At 39.3% G+C, this 24736-nt stretch overlaps 1 protein-coding gene across 1 annotated transcript; it reads left to right on the plus strand.

Moving 5' to 3' along the window:
* The first annotated feature begins 1236 nt into the window (after positions 1 to 1236).
* Positions 1237 to 24004, plus strand: LRIT3 (leucine rich repeat, Ig-like and transmembrane domains 3). The gene is made up of 4 exons (XM_021001340.2): positions 1237 to 1352; positions 8289 to 8764; positions 18589 to 18894; positions 22227 to 24004. The coding sequence occupies exons 1-4, from the start codon at positions 1237 to 1239 to the stop codon at positions 23381 to 23383; spliced, it is 2055 nt and encodes a 684-aa protein (XP_020856999.1). The 3' UTR covers positions 23384 to 24004.
* Positions 24005 to 24736: the final 732 nt, after the last annotated feature.

Genomic DNA, 24736 nt, shown 5'->3' on the forward strand with positions numbered 1-24736 from the left:
ACTGTCTCAGGCAGGAATTGTTAGATATAATAATTAAGTATAATTTTGCCCATTAGAAGGAAGTGAGAAGAAGATGAGGAAAAAAAGGACCAATTGGGAAAATGGATGATTTTTTTTTTTAGGCAATTGGGGTTAAGTGACTTGCTCAGGGTCACACAGCTAGTAAGTGTCAAGTGTTTGATCTGAGGCTGAATTTGAACTCAGGTCCTCCTGACTTCAGGGCCAGTATTCTATCCACTGCCCCACCTAGCTTCCCCAATGAATGGCTTTTTTAAATTATTTTTTGGCAATGGGGTTAGGTGACTTGCCCAGGGTCACACAGCTAGTAAATGTTATGTGTCTGAGGCCAGACTTGAACTCAGGTCCTCCTGAATCCAGGGCCGGTGCTCTATCCACTGCGCAATGTAGCTGCCCCAGTGAATAGCTTTTTAAAGCAAGTAATGGGAAAGTGGGGTGGTAAGGTGGAAAACCCACTGGGAGTAGCATCTGAGGACTTACTTGGGTTCCAATTTTAGTTCTACCACTGACTACTTGTGTGACCTTGGGCAAGTCACTTAATTTTTTGGGCCACAGTTTCCACTTCTATAAAACAAAGAGATTGGACTAGTTGCCTGTCCAGGTGTCTTCCTGTTCTAAGCATATAACTCAGGATTGATCTATTTACTGGGAACCTGCTAAACTACTGTTAACCAGTAGGTGGCAACATTGTTAACTTTATCACAACAACAACCATAACAAAATTGTATCACTTATGCTTTTCAAATTCAGCTTTCTTTGTAATCTCTCTTAGAGTCATATACAAAGTCAATACATTTTGTAACAAGACAGAGAAAATCTAAAATACAGTCCAAGCAATGAGATCCGAATGATTTTTAGCATTGAATTTCAATACTTCAATTTGCAACCCACTTTCATTGGGAAGAGGCTTAAAAAAACCCAAAACCAACCAAACACATGTATTCCTTTCTAAATCTTCATGTAGACAGCTATCAACATTTTCCCAACAAGCAATTTATTTTTTCCCCCTTAGAATATGTTACTTTGCTGAAGCTATACACGACAGGCTAGCTCAATTGATCCCTTGTGAGATACATTTGAAGGTTAAGTAACTACAGATCTCAGCTAATCCTTTGTAATCTGCTCTGACTAAATGGACATCCACATGTGTGCACACCGACTCCTGAATGCTTGGAATTTGGTTTTTAGCTTTTATTCTAAGATACTTTAAAAGGAGGGATGCATCTATTGGCTTATTTGGGCCTCATGGTTAGTATTTTTGAAGGAGTAAGCCTGTCATGTCCTTCACAATGTACCTGTGACTCTCCCAGCAGCAGTGATGGTACCGGCTCAAGGTATGCATTTGTTGCCATTGCATAATTTAATTCCATGTAAAAAGATGTAGGCTGACAGTAGCGTAATAGAATGTCCTCTACTATGGTAGCAACAAGAAGCAATTATATTTTTATCAGCAACCAGAGAGGGGAGGTTTAACCTGCAGGATCTGTGTCTTACCGCTTTATGATTATTTGCTGACAAATAATATTTACTCAGCCTTTCCTGTTTTTGTTCAGTGTCCAAGCTCTTAAAACATCTTCAAGTCTTATGAAACCACAGAACATACTCTGATTTGGCCTGTTTTCTCCAGATTATTCATAGGCAGAACATTTTTGTTTTCTTTGGGAAGAGGAATGGTTTCCTTAAGCGCACAGGTAAATCTTAGCGTTAGGGGAGAACCCAGCAAGCATAAGGAAGATTAGTGCCTACATGCCAGTTCTACCTTAGCCACAGAAAAGGGTACCTAGCCTCTGCTGGTTTGGGTTTCATATTGTGTAGTACTGATGATGATGATGATGATGATGATGAAGATGATGATGATGACAATGACAATGATAGCTAACATTTATATAGTGCTTGCTATGTGCCAAGTCCTGTGCTGAGCATTTTCTAGTTAATATCTCATCTGATTCTCACAACAACCCTGGGAAATAGGTAGTTATCATTCCCATTTTGTTTTTGAGGAAACTAAGGCAAACAGATCATAGGAGTCTTCTTAAAAAGAAATGAAATTTGAGAAGGTACATAATTTTCCCTCAGTCTAAATGGGATTTTAAAAACGCTGCTTTTAAAAAAATATTGACTTCTGTGTTGTAGACGCAAGGTAGGGACTCGTAGGTTGCTTAATTAATGTGTTGTTAGAGAATATTTCCTTTAAACAGATATTGGGATCGTAATAGAAATCTTTAAGAAATGCCAAATGTTGTTCTTATTCCTGTTGAGGTGGTGGCTTAACCAATGGAAATCCTGATCAATGGAATCTCCCCGGAAGGGGAAAGGGACGTGCCTACTCTGTGCTAGGCACTGTGTTAAGTGCTTTACAGTTATTATCTAATTTGATTCTCACAACAACTCTGGGAGGTAAGTGCTGTGATTACCCCCATTTTACAGATGGGGAAAATGAGGTAAACAGAGGTTAAGTGACTTGCAAAGGGCTGCACAACCAGCAAGTGTATGAGGTTGGATTTGAATCCAGGACTTCCCGACTCTAGGCCCAACATTCTATCCCCTTTGCCACCTACCTTCCAATCCATTTAATGATATTGTGAAGCATGAATCTTTATCTGAAAGGGGCTCTTCTCATGGAACTAGACAAGTGTTTTGGTTCTAAGTAGAATGGGTCCTGATATTCTTTCCAGAGAATCTGCTAAATGTAAGTGACAAAAACTTACATGGGGAGACAGGTGAGGGAAGGGGGATCATGCCACGAGGAAAATCTGAGACCATCTCAACTTTGCCTCATCTTTCCTTAAGGGAAGACTGCACTGAATCATTGAATTCATGGCTGGAAGTATAAAACAGAAACATTTCTGAATAGACAGTGATAGCTATTCCATGAATTCTAACCAGACAGTTTTATTTACCTGAGGAGGTCATTGGAGACTGTGAAACAGCATGACCAAAATTGACTGGTAGGTGCTGGGATGCAGAACAGTTACTAATCTCTCACCAATACCCACCTATGAAAATTATCAGTGCCCCTCTTCCTGTTCTCCCCCACCCAGTAATGCACTAGTTTGCCTCCTGGAAAACCGGTGATGCCTACCAGAGAATCTGTTAAAAGCCAAGAATCCCTGGGGATCTGAGTTTGAGGCTGAAATTGAGTCCAGACTGAGAGAGATGCCTATTTTTAACAAGTTCAAGCAGTGGAGTAGGGAGGCCCGAGTCTGAATGGATCCCTCTACAATACTTACTAGCTGTGTGAACGTGAACAAATCACTTAACCTCTGGGGAAAACCATACTCGCACTTCCTAACTCTCAGGTCTTGGGAGAGAAGTGCTTTGTGAATTTCAATCTTATATAAATGTGAGTCTGATTATTGCTTTTATGGTCTTTTCTTTGGCCTTATTACAAAATGTCTGTCTTATACCTTGCCTTCCACCCAGCAGTGTGGAGACACAAAGCAGCATTTGTTTTCAGTTCAGTAATATTCATTAATGGGTTTTGCTTTGTGTGTGGTTTTTTTTTTTGGCATTTTATGCAGTACTGCATTATGATTAAGAGCAGTAGAAGAATGGCTTTTATCCTGAATGGCTTTTATCCTCTTCCTCAGAATTTTCAAAACTGTCTCATTTTAAAATTTGTTCTTTTTTATGAGTATAATATGGTTTGAAAAAAAAGGATATCGATAGTATGCAAAGTCAGCTCTTCTCCATTCATCCTCTCTCTCTCTCCCCCTATATCTATATCTATATCTATATCTATATCTATATCTATATCTATATCTATATCTATATCTATATCTATATCTATATCTATATCTATATCTATATCTATATCTATATCTATATCTATATCTATACCTATACCTATATCTATATCTATATCTATATCCATATCCACATCTATATCCACATCCACATCCACATCCACATCCACATCCACATCCACATCCACATCCACATCCACATCCACATCCACATCCACATCCACATCCACATCCACATCTACATCTACATCTACATCTATATCAATATCTACATCTATATGTCTCTATCTCTATATGTCTCTATCTCTGTCTCTATATCTACATCTACATCTACATCTACATCCATATCTATATCTACATCTACATCTACATCCATATCCATATCTATATCTATATCTATATCTATATCTATATCTATATCTATATCTATATCTATATCTATATCTATATCTATATCTATATCTATATCTATATCTATATCTATATCTATCGATATCGATATCTATATTGATATCTATATGTCTCTATCTCTATATATCTCTATATCTATTTCTATATCTATATCTATAGCTATATCCTCTCTCTCTCCATCACTTCTTCCCTCCCTTTCTCTCTCTCATTCCTCTCTCCCCCTCTTTCCTCTCCCCTATCCCCCTTTCTCTCAGCAGCCAAATGGCATAGTGGAATTAGAATCAGAATCAGATTGGAACTGGAACTGGAATTCCAGAATTGGAATCAGAAAGCCATGAGTTCAGATCCCATCTCAGATTTTTACCACCTGTGTGATCCTGGACAGGTCTATCAGACCATTGTTTGCCTCAGTTTCTGCAACTATTAAATGGGGATAATAACAGCATGTAACTTGCAGAGTTTTGGAGAAGATCAAATGAGATAATATTTGTAAAACACTTTCTGGCACATAGTAGGCACTATATAAATGCTTATGCTCATTCTCTCTTTCCATTCTTTCTCTCCCTTTCCTTTCCCCATTTTATACACAGGGTGTGTTCCAAAAGTCTCAATGCAGTCTTAAGCTATTACGAATTAACACTGTGTTGAGACTTTTCAGACACCTGCATATTTTATACACATGCATATACCCAGAGCTTGATTGAATAAATCAAAAATATTTGTATAATTTCTCTCTCTGTCTCTCTCTGTCTCTGTCTCTGCCTCTCTCCCTTCCCTCTTCCTTCTCCTCCTTCCCCTTCTCTCTTTCTTCCTCAAACTTATATAAAGGTAAATCAATCAAATTAGTCCACCTATAGAGTGAGCTGAAGCCCCACCCCCAGTTAAAGTGTGTCAAGATACTAACTAGATGAGAACATTTTTTTTTTTGGCTAGGCAGTGGTGTTAAGTGGCTTGCCCAGGGTCACACAGGAGAATATTTCTTTATTGAATAAATTTATCAAAGACTTAAATTAAGCTGAACCCATTAAATACACACATTTTGTATATGTATATATATGTAAATGTATGTATTTTTGTATCAGATTTGCAATTTCATTGGCATATGCTATCCCAAGTGAGGCAATTCTTAAGCTCTTTCTGCCATTATAGATCAGCACCTGCTTTGAAACTGATTCCTAGAGGAGTCTGGGGGCACAGAGAGCCTGATTCCAGAGACGGTATGTGGCAGAGGCTAGACTTGAACCCAGGTTTTCTTGACTCCGAATACAGTCTACTCTCCCATGTTTGGCTCAGGTTGGAAATATTCTCACTCCCATTTTCCAAGTGAGGGAACAGGCTCAGATAGATTAAGTGAGGTCCCAAGGCTAGTATGTGGCAGTCAGCCAGGCTTAAGACCAGGTCTTCTGATCTGTTTTTTTTTTTTTCCCACTATGTGCTCTATCTCCTCCACTGAGTCCAACTACACACTTTTGAGATCATAGTCAGGGAAATGTTGCCCTTTCATTAAAGCTCTACTTGAATATAAAGTTAATAACTACTGAAGAATGAATAGAAATCCAATCTTCTTAGAGGCAGCTAGATAACTCAGTGAATAGAACATTAGGCTTGGAGTCAGGAAGACCTAAGGTCAAATCTGCCCTCAGACACTTATTAGCTGTGTAAGAGGCTTACCCTCTGCCTGCCTCAGTTTCTGCATCAGTAAAATGAGGATAATTATAGCAGGTACAACTCAGGGTGATTGTGAGGATAAAATGAGATAAAAGGTTTGCTTTGCATATCAATATGTAAATGCTAGCTATTATTATTAATCTATGTAACTTACACCTTTCTGGGATGAAGAAGCTCAGGAATCCGTGGCTCAAAATAGAGGTAAAGAGCTCCTTTCCCATCCTGAGTATTGCCAATTCTCTTGAAGTTCTTTCCATAAACTTGTGAAACTTCATTTTCCTCATGAGCTACCTCAAGGTATTACTGTTCGCCATGTACTGCACATGCCTGCCTCCAGGGCGGGATGTTTAAAGCATCCCTCTCAGTCAGATATGGCTTTTTTGGTGCATCATCTTTTCTTAGTGTTATAGTTTGCCATGGCTACAAAACCCTTTACAATACTTTTTTAGTATTCACTCCTCAGAGCAGGACTGTTAAGCATTTTTTCTTTTCTTTTTTGGGGGATTTTTGGGGTATTTTCATCTTCATGGGCTAGGGGTGGGCAATCTGCAGCCTCAAGGCCACACGTGGCCCTCGAGTGTGGCCCTTTGATTGAATCTAAACTTCGAAGTTTGGGTTCAGTCAAAGGGCCGCACTCGAGGACCCGGAGGGCCACATGTGGCCTTGAGGCCGCAGGTTCCTCACCCCTGTTTTAGAAAGTTGCCCAGCACAGGGGTTAGCAAATTGCAGCCTATGAGCTGAGTAGGTAAAATGTAACATGTTAACATTTTAAAATGCCCTGGCCTAGGGTAGGAAACCCAGAGTTGCACGGCCAGCACATGCCCCACATTGGACTTCAATGCAGGTCTTGTTGATTTCAGTCTGGCTCTCCAGCCATGAAATCATGTTGCCTCTCTTGAAGTTGGACATCTCGTGATAAAGAAATGAATCTAGAGTAAGAGAGACTGGGCCTTGACGTTTATTAAGCATCTACTATGTGCTAGGCACTATGCTGCATGCTGGGGATATAAATATGAAAATGACAGTCCTTGCTGTCAAGAAGCTTACGGTCTAATGGGGGAAGACAGTGTATAAAAGAAGATGAGGTAGGGAGTGGGTGGAGGTAGCTGAGACAGTGGCCTAGTGTAGTCTGAAGGGGTTAGTGGGTGTCTGAGACAGGATTCTAACCTATGTCTTCCTGACTTAAAATCCAGTGTTCTATTCTCTGCATCGGTGAACCCTGAGTAGAAATGGGGGGGGCATGTCACTCAATTGTACATAAGGATTCCTGAGGACCACATGTTAAGGCAGCTAGGTGGCACAGTGAATACAGCCTCAGGCCTGGAGTCAGGAAGATGAGCTCAAGTTTGGCCTTAGCCACTTGTTAGCTGTGTGACCCTGGGCAAGTCACTTAACTTTGTTTGCCTCAGTTTCTTCATCTGTAAAATGAGCTGGAAAAGGAGATTGCAAACCACTCCAGCATCTTTGCTAAGAAAACCCCAAATGGGGTAATGAGGAATCAGAAATACTGAATGAATCACATATTGACTTAGAAAGCCACACATGTTTATTATGTATAGCATGTATAAATATATGTATATATGTATATTACATATGGATATATAGTATACATGTGTATATATATACACAGATATATATGTATTTGTGTATATATATATATATATATATATATATAATTAATGCATCAACATACTAAAATGAGATAGGCACTATATTTTAATCTGATTTAATCTGACTGGGCCGCACTTGGGAATGTTTTGGGCTTTATGGGGCCCACAGGCTGCGTGTTTGACACCTTTGTTCTATGCAACCTAGGATTTCTAAAGTATGACTCAGTATTCTGAAATCTGCCATCCTTCTTGACTTAAATTAAACCCTGAGATAGTGAGCCGCTGTCCCTGGTTAACATATGTGAGTAAATTATTTCAACACTTTCAGGTTGGCCCCAGGGCATGCAGTGTATTACTGGTTGAGCTGAAATTAGAACTCATAGCTTATTTTTTATTGTTATAGGTTATAGTTTATTGTTTAGCTAGCAAAGAACATATAATGCATTTTAATAAATTAAATTGTTGCAGAACATAAAAAACCAAAACAAAACCCTAACCCTCCACAGCATTATACTTGAAACTGTTACTTAAGGCAGTGAACCTATATCTTGAACTTTCTGTCTATCTATCTATCTATCTATCTATCTATCTATCTATCTATCTATCTATCTATCTATCTATCTAATCTATCTACTTATCTCTCTCTCTCTCTCTCTTTCTCTCTCTCTCTCTCTCTCTCTCTCTCTCTCTCTCTCTCTCTCTTTCTTTCAAGTTAATGACCCTTTAAAGATAGGTCATTTTAATGTAAGAATCCCATTGGACAGAGAATCACACAAAATGCATTTAAGGATGTAAGTTTCTTTCTGTTTGTTGATCCTGCCATGACTGTATTTAGGTTGGTGGTGTGTAATGACCCAGATATGTATGAGATTCCTACGAACGTTCCTGTGGACACAATGAAGCTCCGAATAGAAAAGACTGTCATACGCAAGATCCCCACTGAGGCCTTCTACTACCTTGTAGAGCTCAAGTACCTCTGGGTGACTTATAACTCCGTGGTCAGCATTGACACTGGTAGCTTTTACAACCTGAAGTATCTGCACGAGCTGCGCTTGGATGGCAATTTGCTGACTGCTTTCCCCTGGGAATCTCTGCTGGAGATGCCCAATTTACGAACCCTGGATTTACACAACAACAGAATGACCAGCGTGCCAGTTGAGGCCACCAGGTACATGAAGAATCTTACCTACCTGGATGTATCAAGCAACAGGCTCACCACTTTGCCCCCTGACCTTTTGGACACTTGGACCCACTTCTCAGCAGATTTAGGATCAAGAGGCATGGGTCTTCCACCACCAAGAATCATATTAGGTAAGTACATCGGTTTCTTTGTTTCTTTTTCACTCACAGATGATGGCTCTGAATGCCAGGTACTACCATTAGTGGTAGCGTGGTTTTAATTTGGTGTTCTGGTGAGAGCTGGACTTGGAATCAGACTGGAATGCAGCCTGGCTCAGACATTGCATCATCCTGTGCAAGTCACTTAAACTCAGACTCAGTTTCCTATTTGTGAAATGGAGATAATAATGGCCCCTACCTCACAGGGTTGTTGAGAGAATCAAGTGAGATAGCATACATAAAATTTTCTTAAAGTGCTATAGAGATGTTGGTGATTGTTGTTATTATTATTATCATTACATTCCTGATGAACTTACACCTCATTATTATACTTTACTACTATGCTGTGCAATATGGGATAGGTTTCTTTGGGCATGTAACCTCAAGAACTAAGCAGTGTCTACTCTTAGAGGTTGCCATAGGCATAAGACATGTCAGGACATCTGTATTCTTGACAGCACACCAACGTTCCCACCAACCCAGCACTCTCCTGATGCTAATGATGAGATCATACACTTTGAGCTAGGAAGGACCTTAGAAGAAATCTAGTTCAAACTCTGTATTTTGCAGATAAGGAAGGTCATACAGGTAGTCAGTATTAGAGAAAAAGGATTTTAACCCAGGTCTTCTACCCCCAAATTCAGTAATAAACAATGACCCCAGTTTCTTTTCAAATCAACAAGCATTTTGCTTATTATGTGTTGTTTTTGTTGTTGAGTTATTTCAGTTGTGTCTGACTCGACCCCATTTTGGGTTTTCTTGGCAAAGATACTGGAGTGGTTTGCCATTTCCTTTTCTAGCTCATTTTACAGTTGAAGAAACTGAGGCAAACAGGGTTAAATGACTTGCCCAGAGTCACGGCTAGTGAGTGTCTGAGGCTGGATTTGAACTCACGTCTAACTCACTCCAAGCCATCATTCTATCCACTGAGCCACCTAGCGACTCATATTCCATAGACATTTTAAGCTCCATATGTTCAAGTCAGAAATCATAATCTTTCCCCCCAAATCCTCCCCTTTTCCAAACCTCCCTATTACTATTGAGGGTGTTACTATTTTCCCAGTCCCAGGCTCCTTTTGAGATGACCTCCTATTTACCCTGTATATCTCTTATATGTGCCTAGTTATTTGCATATGGTTTTTCCTATTTGACTGTGAATTTTTTGGGGGCAGGAACTGGTTTTCTCTGTCCTTCCCTCTCCTATTCTTAGGTATTTATGTGTGTTTATCTGTATTTATTTATCAATTGTTAAAATTTGTTTGTTTATCTAGTTATTTGAGCCTAGATCTCCCCACCTTGCCTAGGTTGGAAATACACGGGCTACTAAAAGGGTCATGCATTACAGAGCGTTTTTGGAGCTTAAATCTGTTTCATTTTCCCAAGGAGGGCTTGTTTGCTCCACTTTTGGCAATCTGCTGCCCCCTACTGCCCACCATAACGTTTAGGGGACTTAGTATGGACACTTGAGTGGCTCAGCCCACTGGCAGCTCATGATTCTTGAGTTGAAGCAATCCACCAACCTCAGCTTTCCCTGTATTAGGCATTACACCCATGGACCAGGGGCCCAGTATCTCCTATACATTTAAAAAATATTTCTTGGCACTCCCTTTTTTAATATCACTATCACTAACCCCCTTGTATGAATGATTGTTGACAGAAAGTTTGTTGATAATATATTATTATATACTTTTTCCTCAAGGAAGCATCTACTAGTGAACTCTTTCAACCAATAATTGAATTAAAGAAAGTTAAGCTTTTGGCTTTCTGGGCAGGGGAGAGGGGAAGGATATATCAGGAAATGAATATGATGCAAAACAATAGTTATTGATAAAAATAAGATAAAAAAACCATTGGTGTTTTCTCTTTTAGTTGTATTTCTTTAACAATTCCATTTCTGTTGCATAAAATCAATAAAAAACCCTGATCCAATAAAGATACCTAACTTTTATGACTTTGTCAATGAAAAATGCATGCTATTTGTAAATATACATTTAAATTATTATACAGTGTTAGCTTTGCATTACACATAACTTTCCCTGGCTCCCTTTATCTGACCCTAAAGCACCCTTTCATACCACCAGATTCTGAAAGGAATAGCATTTTATTTATGTTGTTATTGCTGTGTGTGTATTGGGAAGGAAGGATAGATTTAGGATATACTTTCTTTGGGATTTTTATGGGAGCCTTTTCCCAGAGGCAGCCAGGTACACAGCAGATAGAGTGCTGGTCCTGGAGACAGGCAGAACTGAATTCAAATGTGACCTCAGACATTTACTAGCTCTTTGTCCTTGGCTAAGTCACTTAGCATCTGCCTACCTCAGTTTCTTCAACTGTAAAATGGGAATAATAATAATAGCACCTACTTTGCAGGATTGTTGTGAGGCTCAAATGCCTGGTATATGGTAGGTACTTAACAAATGCTTGTTTCCTTCTTTTCTCTCATTTGCAAATATGATCTCTTTCTCATTAATAATAGCATTTATATAGTGCTCTAAGATTTGCAAAGCACAGCACAAATACTATCCACATAACAATCTTTGAAGGTAGGTGCTATTATTATCCTCATTTTACAACTAGTAAATATCTAAGGTTGGATTTGAACTCAAGTCTTCCTGACTTGAAGTCCAGTATTCTATCTACTATGCTACCTAGCTGCCACACAGGTATAAGTATCTCTGTAAAAAGGAATACACACACACACACACACACACACACACACACACATGCATGCATCTATGTATATGTATACACATATCTATAGGTGTATATACACAATACACGTATGTACGTATACATACACACATATATATAATTACACATACAAATGCACATATAGCGTTAAGCGCTGTCCCTTATGTTGTTGAACAATCAGTCGATCAACAAGCTCTTATTATTTGTGCCTACTATGTGACAGGCAGTGTTGGGAAGTGAGAATATAAGTACAAAGACATGAACCAATCTCTACCTTTAAGGAACATATCACAGCCTCTTAGGAAGACAAAGGCTGGCAGGGAGTTTTCAGTAAATAATGGAATACTTCAATTTGCATTCACTGGCCTCTATTCAAGGATACTGAGGCAAAATAAATTAATTTATTCCAATTGTGGTTAGTTTGTTGTTTTAAATGAATGCAGAGCTGCTCACAGATTAGCTTGAGAGTAGCTAGTACCTTTTTCCCTCCGGGGGGAAAAACCCTTGAAGACTGTCAAGGATCTCCAATTGCTCTGGGTATACTTAATTTAAAAAATCCACCACCTGCAAGAGTCATTTCAGGGCAAGGATGCAGAGATACCTCATTTTTGTGGGCTATTCTGTTTTTTCGTCTTTTTATTTTGCAAGAGTTTTCAAATTGTGGATTACTTTAGTTGACTTAAAGTGATTTTATGTAATATAGCATTTCAAAATTTCAAAGCATGAAATATATATAACATTACATATAACATTAACGTGTTCATCTTATACACATTCATTTTGTGCTTTGAAATTTTTGAAATGAATATGTTTTATGTTCATTTATTATATGGCATATTCATTTTATATTAATTTAATAAAACAGACATATTAATATGTCACTGAAATAAAAATATATATTCATCCAATGAAAATGAATATGTGTTATATAACATCAACTATTATATATCCATTTTATGCTTTAAAATCTTTGAAATTATGTTTTCATAAAACTATTTTAATTCAATTAAAGTAAATTATATCTTCATAAAATTATTTGGATTCAACTAAAGTAACTGTGTTATATATCTGTATGTTTCCTGATGGGGCAGTGTGATAGAATGGGATGATCACTGGACTGGAAGGCAAGTAGGCCTTCGGATTCCATCGCTAACTTGTTCTTTGATCTTAGAGGAGTGAAGGAACAAGCCTTTATTAAGCACCTACTATGTGCCAGGCACTGTGCTAAGCACTTTACATGTATTTCCTCATTTGTACAGGAGCTATTGTGATCCTTATTTTGCAGCTGGGGAAACTGAGGCAGACAGCAATTAAGTAACTTACCCAGGGTCACATAGCTAGTAAATGTCTGAGGCTGGATTTAAACTCAGTCTTCTGACTCCAGGTACGGGGCTCTAACCATTGTGCCACCTAGTTGCTTATCCAAATACCTTAAGGAAATAATTTCACCTCAACCTTCATTGGTAAAATATTACCTCCCCTCCTGCTTGGTTGTGGTTTTGCTTCTGTTTTCTCTGTCAAGAGAATGACCTTTGGACGGAAAAGGAGAGAACAAATAGAACTAACGAGCTCAAGATATGGGAGGTGATAGTTAAGCAAACGCTTAGCCATTCTCAGTGAATTTAATTTACCTGGTGCAGGTAAATTATACCCTTTGATACTGCAAGAACCGAGGGTGATAATTTGGAAGATATTGGAGAACAGGCAAGGTACTATAGACTGAAGAAGAGCAAATGTGCCTATGTCCAAAAAGGGGAAGAGAATAGTATCTCTAGACTATAGGCCAGTGAACTATATATAATTATGTAATTTGTCCTAGATGGTAATACAATATAATGTAACTATACAGTTTGGAAAGAATGATAATATGATCTATGATTATAAGCTTTACTTTGAATCTTGGGAAGTTGGAGAAGGGAATAAGCATTTATATATCACCCACTATGTGTCAGGCACTGTGTTAAGCACTTTGCAAATATCTCGGTTTTTTGGGGGGTTAGGAAATGGGGTTAAGGGACTCCCCCAGGGTCACACAGCTAGTAAGTGTTATGTGTCTGAGGCTGGATTTGAACTCAGGTCCTCCTGAATCCAGGGCTGGTGCTCTCTCCACTGCGCCACCTAGCTGCCCCCCAAACATCTCATTTAATCCTTGCAACAACCTTGTGAGGTAGGTGTTGTTATTATCCTCATTTACAGTTGGGGGAACTGAGGAAGACAGACTTTTTTTTTTTAAAGTGACTTGCCCAAGGTCACATGGCTACCAAGAATCTGACGTCCCATTTGAACTCAGGTCTTCCTGACTTCATTCAGGCCTGGTGCTCTTTCCATTGTACCACCTAGCTGCTTCTAGCAAAATTCTGGAATGTATTATTAAGGAGATAATGAACCTCTAGAAAAGGCAACAGGAGTCACAAGGAACCAGCATGTCTTATTAAGCACAGATCAGACTAGACTGATATTATTATTATTATTGTTGTTGTTGTTGTTTACTACATAGTAGATCAGGGTAGATTTTAGCAAAGTTTTTTTAGATGGTTTCAGAATTGCTTAAACAGCCTCAAAAAAGTATTATATGGATGGTTCCATGTCAGCTGGGCAGGTGGTCTCAGCGATCCCCTAGAGATTTTCTTGGCCCTGTGCTGTTCAAGGTTTTTATCAGTGAGGCGGATAAAGCCATAGAAGGCATTCTTATCAGACTTACAGAGGACACAGTGCTGGGAGTGTCTCAGCTGTATAACAATGGATAACAATTAGACACATTGGATAACAATTAGAATTCAAAACCTGACTCCTGGGTCCTATCATCAGTTTTTACCAGAACTCTACTAAACCTTTTTTTTGTTTGCTTTGTTCAGTATTTTAAAGGAGTGACATGCCTATGTATATGTATATGTATATGTATATGTATATGTATATGTATATGTATATGTATATGTATATGTATATGTATGTGTATGTGTATGTGTATGTGTATGTGTATGTGTATGTGTATGTGTATGTGTATGTGTATGTGTATGTGTATATGTATGTGTATATGTATGTGTATATGTATGTGTATATGTATATGTGTGTGTATGTATATATACACGTATATGTTCTAGCCTTATCAGATATACACACACACACACACACACACACACACACACACACACACACACATATAAAATAAGGCTAGAACATTGGGCCAAATGTAATAAGATGAAATTTAATGGGGAAAAAATGCGAAGTCTTCTATTTGGGGGAAGAACTTGACTTCCTAAGTACAGGAGGAGGGAGACGTGGTCAGCTGGTCTAAAAAAGATTTGAGAGTGGGGCTTAGTGTGTGCTCAGCGTGGGTCAGCAGTGTAATTGGTAGCCCCCAAAGGAATGAATGGGATGTTGGGTTGCATTGAAAGGCAGTGATAGTTTGTGGCACTAAGGTCTGCTCAGACCACACCTGAGGTTCGGCTTCAGCTCTGGCCACCATGTTTTAGGAAGGACTTTGATAAGCTGGTGAACATTGGGAGGAGGGCAACAAGAATGGTGAAGGACCCCAAGTCCATGCCAGCTAAGGATCATTCGACGGAGTTATGTTTAGTCAGGTGATATGGGAGGCAGAGAAGGACGGGATAACCTTTCAGGTGTTGGAAGGGCTGTCATGTGGAACGTTGTATATTCTTCGTTCCGTGTAGCCTCACAGAGGAAAGCCAGAAACAATGGGTGGAGCCAGATTTAGGCTTGGAAAAAATTTCTAACAATTAGAGTCGTCCAAAAGTGGATCGAGCTGTCTTGGAGGTCTCAGGCTGCCCTTCACTAGTGTTCTTCTAGGAAAGGTTCAGTGACCACATTCTGGCTATGCTGTTGTGGAGATTCATTATGGAGTACAGTTTGAATTGGCTACTGAGGTTCCTTTCAACTCTGAAATGGGAATGGAGAATAAGCATTTATGAAGAGCCTACTATGTACTGGGCACTGTGCTGAATGCTTTACAAACATTCTCTCCTTTGATCTTCACAGCAGCCCTGTGATTCTGCGATTCTCTCTCACAAGGTTGTTGTAAAGATACAATGAGACACAGCATTTTGAAAATGGAGAGGGAAGGAGCAAAGTACCCATATACAATGAATCAAACAACATTGAGAGCCATAAATTTGACTTGGGAAGACAAATAGTAACAGTAACAAAACTCAGGAGGACATAAAAAGGAAGGAGGCAGAAACAATCATTGTGTCCATGGGTCTCCTTAGAACTTAGACTAGGCCCCCCCCCTTTTTTTGGCTAGCCAATCAGGGTTAAGTGACTTGACCAAAGACACATAGCTAGTAAGTGTCAAGTGTCTGAGGCCCGTTTGAACTCAGGTCCTCTTGACTCCATGCACCACTTAGCTGGCCCCTGGACTAGTCCTTCCTTCCTTTCTTTCTTTCTTTCTTTCTTTCTTTCTTTCTTTCTTTCTTTCTTTCTTTCTTTCTTTCTTTCTTTCTTTCTTTTTTCTTTCTTCTTTCTTTCTTTCTTTCTTTCTTTCTTTCTTTCTTTCTTTCTTTCTTTCTTTCTTTCTTTCTTTCTTTCTTTCTTTCTTTCTTTCTTTCTTTCTTTCTTTCTTTCTTTCTTTCTGCCAAAGACAAGGTTTGTTAGAACATCTATCATATTGGGCAGACTCTTAAGGAGTCAGCATTAGCAAGCTATTGACTAGATTATAAGAGTCTGAACAGTGACTAGATTTTAAGGATCTAAGCAGTGGCTAGATTATAAGAATCTGAGCATCTTAATGGAGATGAGATGGACCTTATATACGGAAAGATTATGGGAGGGATCTAGGAGTGGTCAAGTAGTCTATGAGATAATAGAACTCCAGGGGTGGCCAAGGGAGAATGGAGCCTAGATAGGATTAAGGGTGGGAAGTGGCCGGCCGGGGCCACAAGGAGGTAAGACAATGGAGGGCCAAGTGGACTAGCCTTTTCTGACACTGGGTCAATTGTTTTTTTTTCTGAGCTGATAAATACTTGTTGGTTTGAATCTTGATTTTTTTGTATAGGTTATATGCCCACTTTGTCCTTCTTTTTGGAAAATGTCATGTGTTCAAAACTTGGCAGAAAAAGCCCCCAAACAACCCAATGACCTTGTTCTTTTAAATAAATGACTGGATAACTCTCTGGGATCTTTACTTAGAGGTCTGCTCAGTGTAGTAGGCATATCATGTATTTATTTCCTGCAATTCTTACAGATTGTAGCTCACCATTCAGACACAACTGAGTGATAAGAGAATCTTTTATTATTTACTAACTCCTAATGAAATTTATATGCACTGACCTTCTACAGGACTGATTAATATGGTGGAATGTGTGAAGTCTATTGGAAAAATTCCAGATTTCAGAAGGAGAACATTACAATGTCACGGAAAGGTGTATGAGGGGGAAGAAAATCACCAAATCATTTCAGACTCTTTAAAACAATTAAGAGGCTAATGGTTTATCTCCATTATTTGTAAATAAAGTAAACTCCAGGAATAGCAGTAGTTTTATTTAGTTTGGCCCCAGAAGGGATAAACTAGCTTGACATGAAATCCATATTCTAATTATTCTATTGACTGAGATAAACTACTTTCAAGGTAGCTTGAGAAAAGTTATAGAACCTGAAAAAAAAAGACCATCTCTAGATAAGTAGGACAAAATCATTCTTCTAAAATGATACACCTGTTAACTTTCATACCTTGACCCAGATATCATAATGTCATTTTGGTCTTCTTCAAGTAAGAAGGACAAACAATAACAATCTGAGGAACAAAATAAATTTTCTATAAAGACAATGAGTCAAAACCCACTTATTAATTGTAGGGGTTGATTTGATGCATTTTCAGTTTCTATTTCTCTTTGGGCAGTTTTGTGTTTTTATTATTGTCTTATCGTTCCTAGAGTTGTCTTTTGGATATGGCCTGTAGATATTAATCTCTTGATTTCTTGTACTTATAAAGATCTAATTTGTAAGTGTCCACCCTAATAGGTGGAGAGATACAACGAACATAATCTAGACCACTGGTTTATGTATGACAGGCTCACAGATAAGTAGGAAATACGGTTTTGAGTAGCCATCCTTCCAGTAAGTGGATGAGCCTCTTCAATCAGGGGCTCAAATTAAAATGGAAGTATACAGCTGGTGTTGTGCACTGATTTGGGACATGATATCATTAAGTGTTTTCATTAATGGTTGATACAGTTGAATGTACTGCCCTTCCATAGAGGTGAAGCTTCTGATTCTCCACTTGTTATTGTCCAGTTACTTCTGTTGTGTCTGACTTCATGACCTCATTTTTGGGGTTTTCTTGGCAAAGATGCTAGAGTGGTTTGCCAATCCCTTCTTCAAGTCATTTCACAAATGAGGAAACTGAGGCAAACAGGGTTAAGTGACTTGCACACAGCTAGTAAGTATCTGAGACCAGATTTAAAGTCAGGAAGATGAGCCTTCCTGATCCCAGACTCATTGCTCTATCCACCGTACCACTTAGCTGCCCATTGCTTTGACATTAGACATGTATGTTGAAGTTTTTCTTTCTTGTAGTAATAATGATGGTTTTATCAAACATTTAGCATTCACTCTCAACGGACCATGTGCCTACTGTTTGCAAGACACTGTGCTGAATGCTAGAGATATAAAGATGAAATAAGATTTAGCTCCTCTCCTCAAGGAATTTACAACCTAGTGGGGGCCATCTCCAGTCATCCTGATCTATGTCTTGCCACTAGACCCAGATGGCTCCAGAGGGGAGAGTGAGGCTGGTGATTTTGCACATCCTTGCCTTACATAAATTCAATTCACTTTGAAGTCATGACATTACCTTCTCGATGTCATGGTCTTCTTGGAGAATGAAAGACCAACATCAATCTGTAAGTAGTAGGAGCTGCCCCACTGCAGTGCCTTCCTTCCTTCCTTCCTCCTCCCTCCTCCCTCCCTCCCTTCCTCCTTCCTTCCTTCCTTCCTTCCTTCCTTCCTTCCTTCCTTCCTTCCTTCCTTCCTTCCTTCCTTCCTTCCTTCCATTACTCCATGCTCTCTCATATATGAAAACAATCTTGTTCTTGGGCAAGGGCTGGCAGAAAGATGTACTCATCCTCTACCTTTTGTGTTTTCTATTTAAGGTTTGCAGGACAATCCATGGTTCTGTGATTGCCACATTTCCAAAGTGATGGAGTTGTCAAAAGTTGTAGACCCCACTGTGGTGTTTCTGGATCCCTTGCTGGTCTGTGGTGGACCAGAGAGGCTCACAGGGATCTTGTTTCAAAGGGCTGAGCTGGAACAATGCCTGAAGCCATCAGTGATGACCTCGGCTACCAAAATCACATCAGCTCTAGGAAGCAATGTTCTCTTACGTTGTGATGCCACAGGGTACCCCACTCCACAGCTCATCTGGACCAGGGCAGACAACTTACCAGTTAACTCTACAGGTAGTTATTTTCTTTCAGCCATTCTTAAGAAATGGGTCAGGAGGGCTGCTGTTCAAAAAAGTTTGACATTAGTCTCATGGTTGAACATGAATTTTGAGACCAGTTAAGTTAATTTGAGAAAAATACTCTGAAATGGTTGAAGAGAAAAATGACTTGTATTAGAGGGAATAAGATCAATATCTGCCGGTGTTTCCCCTCTCCACCAAATCCCTGCCATGTAGGTTAGTCTAGTTCTTCTCTTAAAAGATGGGGAAACTGTTCTCAAGGCTTGATTGGCCCAGGAGGCTAAGCTCAAATAAAAACTACGCTGACATGGCAGTCTGGTCACCGAAGGGCACAAAAGGCCCACTGACATGGTGTTGAAGCCTGTCAGAACTGGTAGATGTCCCAAACCAAGAGTGTTTCTGTAACTGACAGACCAGATAAGAGAAAAACTCCCAAACTATTTTTTAGCCCAAAAGAATCTTTCTCAGCTACAACTTTATGTCTCAAACATGACCCAGGGCTCTTGAAGGGGTACAAGCTTTGCCATATCCTACCAATTGGGAAAGGTTTTAAGGACAGGATCAGTAACAGACTTTATTTTTGTTATCTAAGGATTGGCCTAGCCAAGACCTTAGAAACAGAAACTTGACCCTCAAGTGATGATTTTTTTTTTGTGTATAGCAACTCGTGAAACTATCTATTAAGGTATGGAGGGGTTGCAATCTGCATCAGGGAAGGGAGTGGCCTACTAGTGAAAACAGACTCTTAGATGTATTTGGAGAAAAAAAAGACGTATTTGGAGAAGGAAGCAGCATGATATGAATGTTGAATTAAGAGTTAAAGCTACTTTTCTAGTTCTGATATCAGCTTCCTTGATGACCTTGGAAGAATTTGTTACCTATCTAGCATCATAGTCACTCTCCTGGAAAAAAGTGTTCCATTTGATCAGTTTAAAAAAGAAGTGATTAATATTTTAGATCTAGAAGGGATTTTAGGGATCATTTAGTCCATCCCCTTTATTTTGTTTTTTTGTTTTTTGGTTTTTTTTGGCTAGGCAATGGGATTAAGTGACTTGCCCAGGGTCACACAGCTAGTAAGTGTTATGTGTTTGAGGCTGGATTTGAACTCAGGTCCTCCTGACTCTAGGGTCGGCGCTCTATCCACTGCGCCACCTAGCTGCCCCCTCAGCCCCTTTATTTTACAGATGAGAAAATGAGGCCCAGTATGGTACAGTGTCTTTAAGTATCTGGACGGCTGTGATATAGTACGAGGATGAGATTTATTTGGTCTTCTCGGCTCTAGAAGGCAGAGCTAGGAATTCTGGATGGAAATTACAAAGATGTAAATTTAGACTTAAAAAAGGGGAAAAAAACAACTTATGAACAGCTTGTGGTATTTTAAGGAGGAAAAAGTGGAATGTGAGGTCTCAGGAGGAGGGCTCCCTCTCACTCAAGTTTATTAAACATCAGTTCAATGACCACTTCTCAGCCACATTCTAGAGAGGTTGATTTTTTAGGAATTGCTGCTGCTTTGTCATTTTAATCACGTTTGACAACTTGTGAGCCCATTTGGGGTTTTCTTGGCCAAGGTACTGGAGTGGTTTGTCATTTCTTTCTCCAGCTCATTTTACAGATGAGGAAACTGAGGCAACCAGGGTTAAGTGACTTACTCGTGGTCACATAGCTGGTAAGTGTCTGAGGCCAGATTTGTACTCAGAAAGAGGAGTGTTCCTGATTCCAGAGCCAGCACTCTATATGCTATGGCGCTACCTCGCTGCCCTGGAATGGGTTGAACTAAATAGCTTTTGAGCCTCATTTCAACTCTAAAATTCCATGATTCTGTGATTTTCCCAAGGAAACACAGGTGGTTAATGGCAGCTAGGTGGTGCGGTGGATAGAGTGGTTGGCTTGGAGTCAGGAAGACCCCTTTTCCTGAGTGCAAATCTGGTCTTGGACTCTTACTACCTGTGTGACCCTGGGCAAGTCACTTAACTGTTTGCCTTGCTTCCTTATCTGTAAAATGAGCTGGAGAAGGAAATGGCAAACCACTCTAGTATCTTTGCAAAAAAAAAACTCAAATAAGGTCATGAAGAGTCAGACTCTACTGAATGATACCACCAATAACAGTGTCAGAACTTGAACCCAGGTCTCCTGACTAACCCTAGTGATCTTTTTACCAAAACAAGCTATTTTTTCCCTCAAATAGTTTTTATGCATCGCATTAGATAATAAAAATTTATGCTATAGATGCTTAGAGGATGAATCATTATAAACCAAACCCAGTACCTTTTCATTGTATTAATTAACATAAATCAGTTTATCAGAGGTTGGCTTTTCTTGTGTGGGTAAGTAAATCCAGTCTCTCCACACGTGTGGTATTTGCAGGTTCACTGTGAGAAGTAGAATAATGTTTGTTGAGCTGTTTTAGATCCATAGAAATCTGGCTCATTTAATGGAAAATGATTGATAAGAGTGTGGGCCTCATATTACTTCATGTAAATAATTTTTTTACATTGTGAAAGGAAATAAACTCTTAGACCATGGAAATACCACTTAATGTGTTATTAGGATAATGGGACTGTGAAGCTGAAGGAACCTTAGAGGTTTCTGAGTCTAATTTTACAGATTACAATTTTACAGCCTTCATTTTACAGATGAAAAAACTGAGGCCCAAAGAAGTTAAATAACTCAAAATTTTGGAAAATTGAAAGATAGAAACATGTTCTAACATGATTTGTGAGATCTTATGCAGATTTGTCATGTGCTGGATGGTAAGACTTGGCTTATTATTTATCAGGTTCTTTTTAAGAACCATATTTATTAGTCTGCTAATATAATCCCTAAAGAATCCAAGGCTTATCAGCATGGAGAAATTAGATTTAAGTCCAAGGATTTGGGACTTATAGGGTAAGTATGGATCATTCCAGAAAAATGCCTTCTGTTTAAATGATGGTATTGGGTTCCATTTTTTTTTTCAGTGAAATAATATTTTGAAAATCTTGCAAATCTAGGCATTGAGATAAAAATTCCCACAAGAAGAAGCTGCTTCTATGAATGGACAGCTGGTCACTTCTCGGTTGGCTTGGTTGGTCTAGGCTAGGGTGGGGAACCTGTGGCCTTGGGGCCACATGTATCCCTGTAGGTCCTCAAGTGTGGCCCTTTGACTGAATCCAAACTTCACAGAGCAAATCCCCTTAATAAAAGGCTTTATTCTATAAAACTTGGACTCAGTCAAAAGACCGCACCCAAGAACCTAGAAGGCCACATGTGGCTTTGAGGCCAAAGGTTCCCCACCCCTGGTCTAGGCTCTCTTTTCTCTCAATAAACATCTGGTTTTCTTCCTTTCAGTAATTCAGGAAACTCCAGGAGATGGAGTCAGATGGTCCATAATAAGCCTGACGGGAATTTCTTACAAGGATGCAGGTGATTACAGCTGCAAGGCTAAAAACCTGGCTGGAACGTCAGAAGCCATTGTCAGTGTTACTGTGGTTGGGATTGTCACCACAACCATACCCCCTCAAAAGTCGGGAAACAAAGTTGGAGCTGATCAGCTTCTGGAAGAGGCCAAGCATGCAACTGAAAAGACTACACCCATAACTACATCTCCATCCTCTCCAGTCACCTCTTCATTTTCTTCTTCCTCTGTTTCTTCCTCTTCTTCTTCCTCCTTTTCCTCCTCCTCCCCCTCCTTCTCCTCTTCTTCCATTTCTTCTTCCATCATAACTTCTACCACTATACCTACCACCACTGAAATATCTGCAAACACCAAGAAGACCAGCAGAAAGCCCCCCAAGTCTTTCCCCAATGGAAAAAAGAATTCAAAAGTGGTGATGAATGGAAGCAAACTTCCACCAGCCAGTGCCAGCAAGAAAGAGGTATCATTATTGAGCACTGCAGCCATCACTGAGCCTGGTATCACAATAAAAAACCTCAAGGTAGTTAATGAGACATATGAAAGTGTGACGTTGACCTGGAAGGCTATCAACACCACAAAGAACACTGTTGTTACTGTGCTGTATTCCAAGTATGGTGAGGAGGACATGATCCCACTAAGAATCGATTCTAGTGAATCACAAGTTACAATAGATGGTTTAGAGGCTGGTATGCAGTATGTGGCTTGTGTCTGTCCCAAAGGAATCCCTCCCAAGGCGGACCAGTGTATCACCTTCTCCACTGACAGAATGAATGAAAAGATGAACTCCCAAATTTCTTTTCTCATTGTGGCAAGTAGTGCTGCATGTGTAGTTGTTTTATCACTGATTTTCTATCTCTTGTACAAAGTTCTTAGGCTTCAGTACAAGCCAAAGGCCATCAGGGAAGATGACCTAGCAAAAGAGACTTATATACAGTTTGAAACTCTATCTCCCAGACCCCACCCTACGCGGGAGCTCTGGACTCGAAGGCGCACAGATGAATCAGAAAGGTTATTGCTTTGTTCTAGGTCAAGTGTAGACTCTCCTATGACCTACAAAAATGAGGGTTCGAGATCAGAATACTATTGCTAATGTTTTGCCATAAAGACACATGGGGATTGGATAAGTAATGATAGAACTGACCTTTGCTTGGATGGACTGTGGGCTTAGCTATAAAATGCCAACATCTCAGCCTCTGCATCTTCTAAAAAACCCACCGAGTGTGGGGAGGTAATTGTTCTTTAAAAATGCCACAAGACTTCAAAACTGAAAGAATTTCTTGAATGTTGAAAACATATGGGACAGACCTTGTATGTATTTTGCACGTTTTGGGAGTGAGCCTTTAGTACTGTTTAATTATTTGGTGGTTTTTTGATTTATTTGAAAAAATAATTTCATGGCAATATTGCAAATGCACATGCTATGTAAAGTGGACTTATTAAAACATTTGTTTTCAGGCACAGCCACCCAAAGCCTCAACTTTTATTCAAGTTTAAAAAATTGCATATTATTTGCCATGAATATTTCTTGGGGTAGCTGTGGTTCATTGTCATGTTCAACGAGCACCATTAAAGGGAAAACCAACATGGATGGAGAACATGGATTTTATTTATTGAAGAGGAAAGAATACCCTTCTAGGAGTATTACTAATGAGGAACCAAGGAAAACAATTATGCAAAAGTAATAGGTATATACAATTGTGTTTAAATTGGCTGGGAGAAATTTCTTATCTTGCTCTTGCATTTATAGATATAATCATAAGATTTAAAAAAAATAAGGAAATAGTGACTTAATGAGACCATTCCTAATTGTAGCAACCATAATTTGTTAAGCACCTACTGTGTGTAGAATACTATGCTAGGCATTGGGGCAGATACAAAGTTGAGATGATCTTATGGTTGTATGTGTGCACAGGAGTGAGATGATGTGTGTGTTGGGGAGTAAGATACCAACATAGCTATAATATGCAATATCTCATGGTAAGTGTATTAGAGAGTTAAAAAAAATAAGGCATAATATTGGAACTGAGGAAGAAGGTCATTACCATCTGTCATTGCAATAGATGATTTGGAAATTGGCATGTAGCATGTGGCTTGTGTATATTCCAAGGGAGTCTGTCTCAAGATGGACCAATGTATCACCTTCTCCATTGACTGACTGAATTGGGGATCAGAGGAAGTTTTCTGATATGTTGCAATGGCTAAATTCTAGATTTGTGGAGGGATTGCTATTTTTATAATGTGCTTCTCTGTTCTTCCACAAGAACTTCAAAGTGGAAAGAGTAGAAAAAATAATGTAAAAAGGGAATTTTAGCCCAAGATAGGTGAAAAGATTCACACAGATCACCTGGTGCTTCCAATGAATTTATGCCTATAGAACCAGATGAATTTCTTCCCAGGGTGCTGAAGGAAGTTGCATATGTAATCTCATAATGGCTACCTGTAA

The sequence above is a fragment of the Phascolarctos cinereus genome, unplaced genomic scaffold (assembly GCF_003287225.1).
Source record: "Phascolarctos cinereus isolate Bilbo 61053 unplaced genomic scaffold, phaCin_HiC Scaffold_9;HRSCAF=440, whole genome shotgun sequence".
NCBI lineage: Eukaryota > Metazoa > Chordata > Mammalia > Diprotodontia > Phascolarctidae > Phascolarctos > Phascolarctos cinereus.